Source organism: Tachysurus fulvidraco, chromosome 1, assembly GCF_022655615.1.
Source record: "Tachysurus fulvidraco isolate hzauxx_2018 chromosome 1, HZAU_PFXX_2.0, whole genome shotgun sequence".
Lineage (NCBI taxonomy): Eukaryota > Metazoa > Chordata > Actinopteri > Siluriformes > Bagridae > Tachysurus > Tachysurus fulvidraco.
The window spans coordinates 34,856,749-34,871,292 of NC_062518.1; the positions used below are offsets into that span (position 1 = coordinate 34,856,749).

Sequence of the window (14,544 nt, forward strand, 5' to 3'; positions counted from 1 at the left end):
ATGTACTGAAGTAAAGGATGAATTATATATTTTCTTGTTTTTCTTTTATAAATTTGTTTTGAGTTTGTTCTTTTCGGCTTATGTCCTTCAAATTAACTCGCTGTTAGTCAAATCTACATCTCAAGCTTTTTGGCAGCTTTCATAACAAATTCTTTCTATAAAAGTCAATTAAATATCGAAGCGGAAGGCCTCAAAAGACTGCACCTGAATTAAACCTCACCCACATGCATATATTCTTAACTGTAATAGCGTTTTTCCTCTGTCTCTCTTTGTCGCTGTGTCTCTCTGTCTCCCTTTCTCTATCTCTCTGCCCCAATTATTGTTTTGATGTATTTATTACCTCTTTTATCTTCTTTTATTTCATTCTTATCGTATTATCTCCCTTTCAGAGTGTTCTCTGAGTCGTAAGGAAAGTAAATGGGTATGTGTGTGTGTGTGTGTGTGTGTGTGTGTGTGTGTGTGTGTGTGTGTGTGTGTGTGTGTGTGTGTGTGTGTGTGTGTGTGTGTCTGTGTGTGTGTGTGTTCATTTAGAATGATAAACCTGTCAAAGACAATAATCAAGGCTGTTGATAAAAGCATGCAACTTTTTTTAGTTTGTGAATATGAGAATAAGATTTTAAAGTGGTAAGGATGGAGATTAAATATGTTTATAATCAGACACTGTTTATGGCAAATTCCTTGAACTGGAGTTCACAGAGTTTCTACACAGACGTTTGTGTATCGATATGCACACAGAATAAAAATAGCTTTTAAATGAAATGGTAATAACCTTGTACTGACCTATCTGTTGTATGAGAATTATAAAGTAGGTTGCAGACAGAGTGGTTCTTATCTAATAGAAGAGAATTGGTGTAGCAGATGATTGAACATTACTTATTTTAGATGTCAGTAACTGAGTGGTAAAGAAACCATTACAGACTAAAACAAGTCATGTATCTTATTAATATTTAACAGCAACAACAACAACAATAATAATAATGTCTCACAGCCAGTCTCAAGTCATGAGTCATGCAAGTTCTAACCACAGTGCTATAACCAATCAGAATACACTCCTGATCAAATTGAATGCCTTTTAAGATTTTTAAACTTGCAAAATAATTAATTAATAAAGTCATGTAAAATTAAATGATATACCGTTTATGAACGCTACTCTGCGTAGTTGTTAAAATATTTTAAGCTTTTATTAAAGCTTATAAAATTAAATAAATAAATAAATAAAAGGATTATATAAATTCAAATTATTCTAATAATATTAAACACGCCAACATAAAATTAAAATACAACAAAAATTCAAATTCTGGGAAAATATTCAAACTTCCCAGCTCACCAAGAAACTCTATGCCCATGCACAATCTACAACCCTCCAGATCTTATTGAATAAACAAATATATTTTGCCTAGAGGTAAACACTGAGCTTGTGTCCTAAACATGACTGGCCCTGAAGGCTGTTCCTGTGGGCCTTTGTAAGAGAAAATTACATTTCTTAGCTATTAAGGAGTATAATAAGATCAGTGATTTCAAATACTACCTCAAGGTCAAGCAGCACCAGCAGGGAGACACAACCCTGATCAGAGTTTGGTCATTTACAGTGCTGCCTCTGTGCTATAATGATTTTTAATTAAGGGTTTGATAAATGCTAGTTTGAATGATGTTCATAGAATTGATTATATTTAGATGAACTTCAATTGTTTCTGGTAATTTTTCATTGAAGACACATGTTTCACCGGTGGGAAAACACATGACCTTGAAAGAACCTCTAGTGGTCTGGCCAGGAATAATCCCTGAAGTTCCTGACAACATGTAGTAAATGGACCACATACGCAAGTTGATGAGTTTCAAGAGCAAATTACTTGAGTTGGGAGTAAACCATTTCAAATTCTGATCTGATAGTGTAATATTGTTATATATAGAGTTAGCTGTCAATTTGTCAGGTCTTAATAAAGTTTCAATTACTTTTTCCTTGCCAACATCACTCTGGCTCACTCATTAGTGATAAATATAAAATGTTTAATTAATGATCTGAATTTATATATTTCTGCAAAGCTTCTTTGTGCTAATGCCCATTATTGAAAGTGCTATAAAAATAAAATCCAATTGAATGGAAGGCTATTAGTAATAGCAAGCAGGGTCACCATTGCCATTTGTCCTCCATTGCTTTCGGGCAGAATGACAGAACAACATTCACCTATGTTTTTTAAACATTTCCAAATAATTCAAAAAGTTCAATCGTTGTATGCTGCTTTCTCTTAAAAGTCCATATTCAGGGTTGAGATAAGGGCATGCTGTGAGGATGTAGTCCCTAACATGCATAATTCAGTATTGAGACCTCAGTGGTAACATCAGACTTAAAAACCTTAAGCACATTTTCTTTACAGGAGAGCACATGAGGTCGTGTTAAAGGGCTAGGCACTATGTGAAAAATAATCTGTCTCAGACAATTCTACTGAAGACAAAATCGCCACCCTCAGAATTCTGAAATAGACACGGGTGATTTACATAATATGGTTGCCAAGCCGAGAAAGCTACTTTACCCATCTCTGAATACACTGTCCTCACCTAAATATTCACACAACTCTGAATATGGCCCGAAATGAAAGCGGAAGACATTCAAGTCAATGTATTTAGTAATGATAATAAGAAATCTAAGATGATTGCACATATGATTGCTTTGATGATTGCACACATTTTATCAGACTTCTCACTGTGCTATGCTAACCTTATCACATGCTGGTGGAGAACACAGGGCTCAGGCAAATAAACTGCATATGAACAGAAAAGCTGAATCTGCTTTTCTGTAGCCTAATCTGTTTGCTCTGACTTGATTTCCCTCTGCATGATTGTCATGGTTGATGCACCTGCCTCGTCCTCCGATCGCCACCAGAGGGAACGTTCCCCCGAGTATTAGTAGCTTCCGGACTACACGTCCCATAAACCCTCACCGGGACTGATTGCACCGCCACCTGTTTCCAATCAGTTACCTCCTATATAAACGAACTTGAACTTGGCTTCTGTGCGAAGTCTCGATTTGCCTCAGCTATCATTCTGAGCGTTTCCTGTCTTGTGATTTACCGGTTGTTACTTTGTTTTGTATTTCTGCCTTACGATACTCTGCCGCCTGCCCTGACCCTCTGCCTGTTGTATTGACCACGATTTCTGTCTCCTCTACATTGTTGTGTTTGCCTACATCGACCCTTGCCTGTTGTACTGCAAGTATTCTAATAAAGCCTGCAAATGGATCATCAGCCCTATGACGCTTCATTACAATGATGTGTCATATTGCTTTATTATTACGAATATTATTATATTCATTCAGCTACTTATGTTAACATTCGCCTCACACCTCCAGGGTTGGGGGTTCGATTCCCGCCTCCGCCTTCTGTGTGTGGAGTTTGCATGTTCTCCGCGTGCCTCGGGGGTTTCCTCTGGGTACTCCAGTTTCCTCCCCCGGTCCAAAGACATGCATGGTAGGTTGATTGGCATCTCTGGAAAATTGTCAGTAGTGTGCAAGTGTGTGAGTGAATGAGAGTATGTGTGTGCCCTGCGATGGGTTGGCACTCCGTCCAGGGTGTATCCTTGATGCCCGATGACGCCTGAGATAGGCACAGGCTCCCCGTGACCCAAGAAGTTTGGATAAGCGGTAGAAAATGAATGAATTAAAGTGCTTTGAGGCCGTAACACTATCAGTCATTAATTAAAAAGTAAAAAAAAAACACTAAATGTCTGTCTCTGGATTCTGTTATTTGTTGTAATTTGTACTTGAGCAATGTTTGCTCAGTCTATTATCTTTTAGTTTTTCATCCAAACACATTTTAAGGTAATAATATAGTAAAGAACTCCACTTTGTTTGAATGTTCATATGTCTGACATCATAACATGCCTGATGACATATTACAGAAAGACTAAGAGGTTAGCCTAAACGGAGCTAAATGTACAGGATCTGATACTCTGGAATAGTCTGCATGAATCTACAGTGCTGAACTCATTACAGTTAGCCCACAGCCTCACCTCAAACCACTTTATGTGTTTTTGAACAATCCAAACATTTGTTAACCACAGATAAGATGTTTTGGGTGCCAAAAAATAAATCTTAGTGGTTAGCACATGTGTCTTGCACCTCTGGGGTTGGGGGTTTGATTCCAGCTTCTGTTCTTTGTGTGGACATTTACATAAATAGCAATTGCAAACATTGTTATCCAGATCGGCAACTGAGCAACTGAGGCTTAAGGGCTTTGCTCAAGGGCCTAGCAGTAGCAGCTTGGTCTAAATGGGATTTGAACTCACAACCTTCTGAGCTTTCCAACACCTTAACCACTACACTACAATCCCCTGTGTGGAGATTTCATGTTCTCTCTATGCTTCTGGGGTTATATTATCCAGTCCAAAGACATGTGTTATAGGCTGACTGGCATCTCTAAACTGTCCTTAATGTGTGAATGGGTGTGTAAGTGTCCAGGGTGTCTCCCACCTAAGCCCCTAATTAATCAATGAATAAATGAATGAACCCTGATACAAGTTGCCTAGATTATAACTTTCTTTAACATATATAACAGATTTCTAACACAACACAAATAGTGATAATCACATGAAAATTTTAACATGGAATTTTTTAAACTTTGCTAAATCTCACCCTTCCCTTTATCCTAATGACAATTCTGGCCTGGCATTTTGGCCTGCCTAAATATTTTATTGAACTTTAAAGAACTTGAATTTGCATCTAAATCTGTGGATGTTTCCGAAAAGAAGTAAGCAGGATGAGTTTTATTGTCTCAAGAGATCAGGAAGTCATGGCAGAGCATTAGCAGAACTTTGTAGTCAATGAAATCCTTAATAAGCAGCTTGACTGAAACTAGGAAAATGTGCTCTGACATGCTTTCTTTTCCTGCTGATGACATAAAATGCCATCTATCTGAAATTTTCTTGAAGACGCAGTATTTGGTATTGACAATTTGATATTACTTGCATGAGAATCAAATGATAAACTAGCATCTAAGTTTTCTTGGGTTTTATGCATTTGTAGCTCCACAACTAAATCAGCAAACTTAATGTGTGTAGCCAAACACTATTTCTGTCATGAATTTAAAAGTTTTTATTCCTTCATGCTTTCATGTCTTCTATACAGTCTTCTCTTTTCCATAGCTGTGCTGCTAAATTAGGGTGAAGTGACAAATATAATTGTGTGTCATCAGCATAGAAGTGAAAGCCAACATTATGTTTGCCAGTTGCATGTCCAAAGGACTGCATATAAAGGGAAAATTCTGCCTTAAACAGAATCTTGTAGGATGCTGTATTATATTTTGGGCTCTGCAGAATCTCCATTTGTGCTAACAAACTGGTATCAATCTGTCGAATAAGATCTCTGTCTAAACCAATTATGTTTTCAAGCTTGTCGATTAAAATACCATATTCAGTAATGACAAATGGTGCAGTCAAAATCAGAACCAAAATAAATACAAAATCTTAGCAAAACAGGAAGTCACTGAAAACTTTATCCAGTAATATGATCCTTCTGGACACACGACTGTAAAACACCATGTTTGCTACTACTACTACTACAGCAAAGCTGTTGGGGCTACAACATTCTCAACTCATAGCTGCAAAAGGCATACTGTAGAGCGGATGGTAATTGGAGAGATCACTGGTGTCAAAGAAACGGTTTATTAAGAAGTGGCTTAACAACAGGACATGGCCTGAGCTGTGTGAGGAATTTATGATCTGTAAGGACTATGTACATCTACTGATAATAATAGGACCCAAGCGGTTGACAGAATCAAGGTGTAGGAGCTTGTTATACTTAAAAGATCTAAACTCATGGAGAAGTTCTTGGGTTATGACACCTCCTGGGTTCTCATCATTAGAGGATGTAGTAGTATATAATGGTTTTCTGGCAGCCTGCTGCTGAATTCCCGCCCTTATTATCTATATTTTCTTACTGAATATATCAAATCGCTGATGCTAAGGTTTGGAGGAATATGGAAAGAATTGGAAAATTGTGAGTGATGATAGCTAGCTTTATTACTGTATTTATTCAGTAATTATTCTGGGAACATTGGGAATATACTGTACAATGGAAAGGACGGCAGTCTATTGCAAACACTCACATTCATGTCCTAAGGTAATTTAGCATAGACTGTCCATCTACTACATGCTTTTAGCAGGTAAGCAGAGAACATGTAAAGAGAGTGTATACTGAATCAGAACCTGGAGCTGTAAGGCAGCAGTTCTACCTGCTGTAGCACCATGTCATCCACACTGGTACTGTACTAAAAGTCCAAATACTCATCCAAAGTGCTTCTTCAAACTCATCAAACTGCTCATTAGGTTTGTCTGACAGGTGACTTACTAACGACAGCTGCAGTAAAAATAACACTAATTTGCTTTTAATGGATCTGATGCTGATATCAACCGATGAAGTAGATAAATGGAGCATTATCATCTTAAGCTTTTGAATTTTATGTGTGTGTGAAAGGAGTTGAAGGTCAGCTCAGACTTCTCTCTTCAGATCAGCACATTTGAAGTTGAGCTGTGGTCAGCAATGAGTGGCACGATTCCTTTGTGATCTTAGCGTGACCCAGAAACTCTCAGCATGATCAGTTCATCCTCAGACTCAGAGTGTGAAATCAGCATGCAACTTTGATGTTTGTCATTTTTATAGTGATTAACGGTTTCTTCATGTGCCAAAAGATTTTCCTCTGTGATTCTAACTATACTGTAGCATTTTTGCCTTTGCTAAATTGTAAAGATAAGCCAGTTACCATCTATGGTTTCACTTTCTCATTCTCCCTCTGGCTAAATTTCAGTCTATTTTACACCTCCCTTACCCATAAACACCCCCCCCCCATCCCCCTTTCTGAATTGTCAAGCCTAACAGAAGCAGAAATTAATTACAAATTTGCAGTTTGAAAATAGAATATCGATGCCGTGGGGAACCTGGTATTGGCAATGAGGAAGGAATGTGTGTGTGTGTGTGTGTGTGTGTGTGTGTGTGTGTGTGTGTGAGAGAGAGAGAGAGAGAGAGAGAGAGAGAGAGAGAGAGAGAGAGAGAGAGAGAGAGAGAGAGAGAGAGAGGACTGTCTCACTGTCTATTTATTTGGGTAGTTTTCCACAGAGAATTGTGTGGTGGTGGTGGTGGTGTGTGTGTGTGTGGGGGGGGGGGTGTTGTTGCAGATGAATTCTAAAAATGTTATATACTAGAGGTTAATGGAGTTAAATTGTGTATTTCAACCTCAAATGCAGAGAATGTGACTGTCTAATTGCAAATTAAGGCTCAAATATTTAACTGTTAGTTCTTTCTCTTCCTCATAGCAATCAATATTAAGGCAAACTTTCAATACGAGGTAATTTTTACTTAAGAAAGACCTCATTAACGGGTCAAACAAAACACAAAGCCTTCTCCATAAGTATGATGTTCACAAACCCAGCCACATATTTAATATTTAATCACAATTTTAATTCAGTGCTCCTGATATAGCTTATTTAAAGATGTCTGAATGTTACAATGACAACGGTCAGTTAAATGAGATGAATTTTTATACTTTGATATCGCTTTCATGAGATCATGCTGATAACTATAATCAGAAATAAAATGAAAGCCATATGACCATTTATCCAGATAGAAATTATGCATAGGCTACAATGCATGGGAATGTTTTAATTAAATACAAAAAAAGCACAGAATGACACCTTTTCCAAGATGTAGCCATAGCAACAATCATATTGATATGTATAAGTACGGAGCGAGATCGTTAGCCCTGAAGAAACACCTCTCGGACTTGTTTCTTTGTGTTTGCTGCCAATTATTTTCTGTTACCAGGACTCTTTGTTGGTTATCTCTTATATACAATATAACATTGTATTTTGAGACCTGAAGTATTCACTAATCCTGCATCAATACCTAAATAAGAAATAATGATGAGTTAGATGTGCACAAATCAGATCACAAATTTATGAAGCTTTAACCTTAACTACATGAGCCTTTTGAATTAATGTCTGAATAACAACCACCTTACGTACATTAATACATGTTTGTTAGTCCATGTATTGTAACAGGGGTGTCTAAGCTTATCTGCAATATTGCAAGTTGCTTGCTTGCAATTCCAAAAATCTCAAGTAGAGTTTTTTGCAGATTAAAAACAGGATAAAAGTCTTCATTGGTCAACTGGTTCTCAAGTGACAGCCTTTTTTAGCCAGTCAACAATATGGGTTATTATATAATAATAAGCTTTGCACACGGCTTCATGTAACGGATATAAATGTATACATTACAGTTAGCTGCCTTGTGCAAGGAATCAGATGTAATTTGTCTAAAATGTTTCTTAAATGTTCCAGTTTTGTGCATGCAAGGGCTTCACAGGGTGGATGAAGTTAATGACATCACTTGCTTCCCAGAGCACAGGATTAGGGATGTAGAATGTATGCTGTGGCCGCAGGCATCGACCCAGAATCGCCATCCCGAGACTTTAGACTTTAGATCTGTGCTTATTAGTTTTAAACTATTACTAAGCAAATATTGCGTGGAACAAATATAGCGTTCAGCGTCAGTTCAGGCAGGCCACATAGTCAAGCTCGGCTATCAGCTGATGTCAATTTTCTAACCCCGCCCATCAGCTGATCTGATTCCTAAGCGTGCTATTGGTCCATTTCAAACAGGGCGCCCTATTTAAATGCTTTTTTCAGTCTGTCTGCTTGGCTGTTTCCTCTGCATTGCTGCAACCCACCTCCTCCCCTAGCTCCTCCTTGGAACTGTGTTTAACTTAATCAGTGTCATTCTGTTGTCACTGATGCAGGCTCTGTTCTAAAAATTTTGTCTGGCTGCTTTCCCAGTTAATGTGAGATTGTCCCCCCACAAAGCTGCTGCTGTTCCCTGACTAGCTTTCATGGAGCTCATGAAAAGAAAGGGGAATTCAGAACAGAGCCATTCCGCCAAATGTAAATTTCATAAGCTTGCAAATAAAAAAAAATTAAATATTTCAAAGAATTGTCTTTATTTTGACTCAAGTGGTCCTGACTGAAATGTGTTTTAATAAAACTGATAGCATCATTCTACAATGCTTACATCTAATAACCCTAAATACTTCTGCAGGTTTTATGGTGACTTGCAACTTCATAATGATGTTGATACAGAGTCAATAAATAAATAATAATTGAAAAGTTTTTTTAGCTAACAGTTTTTCATTGTTTCATTGACTCGGAGAAGAAGCCATTGTTATAATATGAATGTCTCTCTCTCTCTCTCTCTCTCTCTCTCTCTCTCTCTCTCTCTCTCTCTCTCTCTCTCTCTCTCTCTCTCTGGCCTTACTATAAACAACAACAGCCACTGCTTTAATAAAGCTTTATTTGCTTTCTTTCTTTCTTTCATTTTTTATTTATTAAACATAGAACATAACTATAATAGTAACAGTCATCGACATATAATTATAAAACCTGCAGAAATAAAACTACTGCAATGGCAGAAACTGAGACAAAGAGCCAAATACTTTTAAATCTTTAAACATTTAAAACGCAAAAAAAGAGAGAGAATATTTTACTAATCAATCGAGTACATCAGCAATAACACTACTGTAATGGCAGCACTGAACATTCAAACTCTGACTCAGGAATCATTTGACTCATGCTTTTGTATTCTTTCCTGGTGTTCTGGAAGCAGTGTATTTTTCTCTTTCTGCCTCTGGAAAATACTGGTGAAAGATCTTCCAGTAAAATGTCAAGAGTAATACAGCAGACTTTTATATACTCTAAAAAAAAAAATTGAATCTAGCCGTCATCCGCCATGTCCTGATAAGTGCTTGAATGTGTCCGTCTTTAATCCTTTTGCCCCTGACCTTGTGTCTGACTGACCTGAGCTAGTGGACAGGACTCTGATTAAGAGTCTGGGTTAATACAGAGACATAGACTATGTGTTGCAGAAACCACCTCTGAATATTCTAGTAACCACAAAGCAACTTACTCTGGATTAAAGGTATAAATTTCATCAGCAATTACAAGCAAAAAAATAGCAGAAAGATCAAGCATACGAGTAAATTAAGCAAGGATCAATTATATGATTCATGCATATTTATTTATTTATTTGTTTGTTTGTTTGTTTAACGGCCCCAATACTTATGAAGAGAAATTGATCCCATACATGTGTGGTTTCTGTTTGGCTGGAATGATATCCTGTAGACACACTGTCCCTTTCCGGATAAGGCTGGACACCCCTGCTCTGAAAGAAAGAATGTGAACGATATATATATAAGTTCATATCCCATGGAAGTGGCAGAGTCACTCTGTAGCCTTCTGTAGGATTTAAATTCTAGTCCCTGTGGCCAGAGTCCATTGTCCTAACCATTACCCCAGGAAAGCACTCATTTATTGTTTGGTTATTACATTATTTTGACCTATGTTTATTGCTCTGTGGCTTATAGATTACAATGATTTTTTAATGTGTAGAATAGTCTTGTTCTGTTACTACACAGCTCTTGATTACTGTCGTTTGTTTGAGATCGCAGGTGGTTTCGAAAAGAAAAAGACATGCTGTTTATCAGACTATGGTGCATTTCTGGTCAGAGAAGGAGAGCAAACAATTAAATAAAACATTATCTCACAAAACGTAAGCGGTAGGTCATTCGGTAATAGATGCTCCCGATATATTGTAGCTAACTAGCTAATTCATTGCAAGTTAGCCATAACTATCTATAAAAACAAGTTAGCGAAAAACAACCGTGTGGCATGTTAGCTAAATTCTGCTTGAATACTTACAATTATCATCGACAACAACCAGGTTATTCACACTAGATTTTACTTTAAATTACTCTGAACAATCTGAGGTGACATGAATCGCAGACAGAAACGACACAGTGTGAACATCCTCAAAACTTGCCCTCTTCACTTCCATTCTTTTTATTTATTTAACCACGTTTTCCTACTTTCCTAACTGTTTTCACTTGTTCCCTTGCCTGCACTACAGTGGTATGTTAAAATCTCACAATAATTGATGTGTTTAAGATTTAATCAGTTCAGTTATGCATTCAGTTAGACTGTCATTATGCCCTGTGTAATTTATTACACTGAAACAGTCATTTAATTATAAAGGCTACAGTATTATTATTTCTTAATTATTTCTTTTTAATTTATAAATTTAATAAAAGCACACCATGAATGTTCAAACGAAATCCTTGTCCATTTAGACAGGGCGTGTCTGATGTAATTTAACCGCACGTGTGAATTAATACATTAACTAAGAAAACTAACAAATACTAACTAGGTGGTCATTATTCACGCATGAATTCATTATAGTTAAAGTTAACTCTTCATTAGTTTTTATTACATGCCTTGACTCATCGTTAACTCATATTTAAGTATTAATTCAGATATCAGGGCATGATTATTGATTATTCATGTACCGTTATTGTAAACTGTTTAAAATTATTTTTTTTTAAGTGCTCAGATTATAAAGTTCTTCAAGAAAGTATTGGTTGCTTCTCGGGAAGCCGGTTAAGACACATGAAGTGTGTGCAAATGTCAGTATAATATACTGTACTTGTTTATCACAGTTCTGAATGCTGTGCAATGTTATTTACATTTTTTGATGTATTTTATAGGCTTCACTGTTATATAGCAGAATCTCTGAGGTTTTTTAAAGGATAAATTACTAGCAAAACTCAGCTACACTTGGTATACCTCTATCCATCTTTTTTCCCATGCTCATGGCAAATGGAAGGCATAAGTGAAATCTAGTTTGAGAAGCAGTAGCTCATTTTGCAGCTTTCGTTCTGCTTTAATGTATTTTTTTTGAAAGTCGGAAAGAAACTTTTTTTGCAAGGTGATGGCTGTTTTAATGCTTAACAATCCTGGTCTGGGTAAGTGTACAAAAAAGTTCATAAAAACACATCTGTTAAAAACATTTCATCCTCACTGTTTTCTAAATGAAATTTCCTTCAGAGGTGTTACAGCAAATGTGCAACTGAGATTCATACATTTTCCAGAAAAAATACTTATCACAGTGATTCTATATTCATATCACTACATTTCATCAATCACAGTATCATTTTTATATGCTGCATTTTTAGATTTTATCTGCTTCTCTTTCACTGGTCAATCTACTTTATTTTTAGTTTTCCATTACTGTATTTTGCACAGCTAATTGTATTGTACTTCATTTTATTCAATCCTTTATCTTATTCTATTTCATTTTGTTGTATTGTAATTTATTTGACATTATTTTACACTATTACCCCCCTTCCTTTTTGACCCTGCTCTATTTGAAATTTGATTTATCTATCTATCTATCTATCTATCTATCTATCTATCTATCTATCTATCTATCTATCTATCTATCTATCTATCTATCTATCTATCTATCTATCTATCTCATCAAACATTTGCAGTAGTCAGTCAGTCCACTCTTTTTCATGTTTGTACTTCACCTTGTGACATAATTAGTGATGTCTATAAGTACTGTATTATCAGAAATGTCAGTCGTCACATCATCCGTATATGTTACACACACTGCTGCTGCTGCATATTGCACAAACGCATAATATTGCACAATATTGTCATTTGCACTACCATAACTGATCAGTCATATATTCTGTATTCATATTTAATACTCATACTGTCTATATTGTATCACATTGTCTGCATTGTCTTGTATAGTCTGTATTACCTTGTCTTGTATATTATAGTGTTATTTATGTCTGTACTTTTAAGAGTCACAAACAGCTGGAATCTTCCTTGTGTGTGTAAACACACTTGGTCAATAAACATGATTCTGATGGTTTGCTATGTACACGGGCTGTCAGGTATCACATCATCTTTTTACAAAATCACTTTCTCACAAATAGCACTGTTATTGAGGATAAGGTGTAAATCTGGTCAGTTTCATTGCAGAACTATTTGTCAATCAGGGCAGCACTATGGAGCATAGCCTGAGTAGATAATAAAACTGCATGTTAATGATTGCACTGCACTCCAGCAGTCAATTGCTGTAGGTATACTGTACATCTCCAGATAGTAATGCTAATGCAATGCTAATGCACTTGCTTCTTTCTTATGCTATCTTGCATATGCCAGCTTCATTTATTATTGCTGTGCTTCTCATTAAGGACTAGATGCACCACAAAGCATTATGTAAAGGGAGGAACTTCAACCATTGTTTACAAAGACTGCAGTTAAGAAAAGTTTTAACAGCTACAGCCTAATGCTGAGATGCTACAAACAACTTACTTTTATATGTTTTTCTGCAGTGTTAGATATAGCAACAGGAAATAGTAGATTAGCTGGTCTATAGTCTCGAAAATATACTGTTCTATTGATTTCGGCTTGGTCAGTATTCGCAGTTCTTTTGCTAATGACTTGGATCTTTCTCTTTCTGAATCCTGACAAAACATTATGCAGTGGACATTGTGTTACACTGAAACTACGCTGCTAAATTCAGCAGTTTGTGCAAAGGTTACTAAATTGGGTAGCAGAAAAACTTTATAAAACAATATACAGTACTTTGTGGCTGTATGAAGCAGTATCGACATGACAGTTGTGTACAGATATTAATAGTATCTTAGCTGTTACACTAATGCAATAGGTGTTTTAGCATGTGCATGCTAGCCAACTCATTAGATGACTGCTGGCTTTTACTGTAGTGTTACAGAATAAACTGAAACACCATATGTCTTACTCACACCTATGAATTAAATGAAGTGTATTCATTTGAAAAAAAAAATCTGTTCACCATGTTCGTCTTATTCCTACCCACTTTCTGGCTGTTTTACACGCGCACACACACACACACACACACACACACACACACACACACACACACACACACACACACACACACACACACACACACACACACACACACACACACTTTTTTCACTTTAAGTGCTTCATTAGCCTGGTTAAAACTCTTTTGCAGGGAATTACTTGTACATTTCCAAGTTCCAAGTATGTTGTGAGCAATTTCCTAAGGTAGAATTTCAACAAAAGAGACCTTTTTTGCACTAACAGTTTCTAATCTAATTTAGAATGACCTTATGGAATAATCAGGTCTGAAATTGTAGAGGATGAATTATCAGATAACTCACTACGCTGGAGTACATCTGAAGACCACATTATAGGAGTCTATTTCTTTTTTTTCTGCCTAATTCCCACTGTCTAGACTGTGACCACAGTTTATCAAAGAGAATTATCTTCTCTTGATGTACTGTGGAAGTAAATGAAGGATCATGAACCAATCCTTCATGAGTCCTTCATCTGTAAATTGTCTAATGTCTAGCTAACTGTAAATAATCTCATCTCATGTATGTCTCATCTTGTCTGTCTATCTGTGTTTTAGCGTGGATCTTGTCCATGCACAGCTCCGTGTGTGTGAGGGCAAGAGTCTTCCTGACCTTGGCCTCCGACAGGATAAGATCAAGATCAATGGCTGTGCCATCCAGTGCCGTGTCACTACAGAGGACCCTGCACGTGGATTCCAGCCAGACACAGGACGACTAGAGGTACAGCGTTTGGGTTTGGCTGTTACCTATATACAGCTATTTAGATTAGACAACACTACTGTCCACTTTAAAA

The 14,544-nt window shown here is 36.7% G+C and overlaps 1 protein-coding gene across 2 annotated transcripts in view; it reads left to right on the forward strand.

Moving 5' to 3' along the window:
- The window catches only part of pcxb (pyruvate carboxylase b), a 221,442-nt gene that overhangs the window by 59,887 nt on the left and 147,011 nt on the right, over positions 1-14,544 (forward strand). For both annotated transcript variants that reach the window (XM_047810480.1, XM_047810476.1), the window contains one exon: positions 14,309-14,471. In XM_047810480.1, the coding sequence (XP_047666436.1) occupies positions 14,309-14,471 (163 nt within the window). The remainder of the gene's footprint in view (positions 1-14,308; positions 14,472-14,544) is intronic.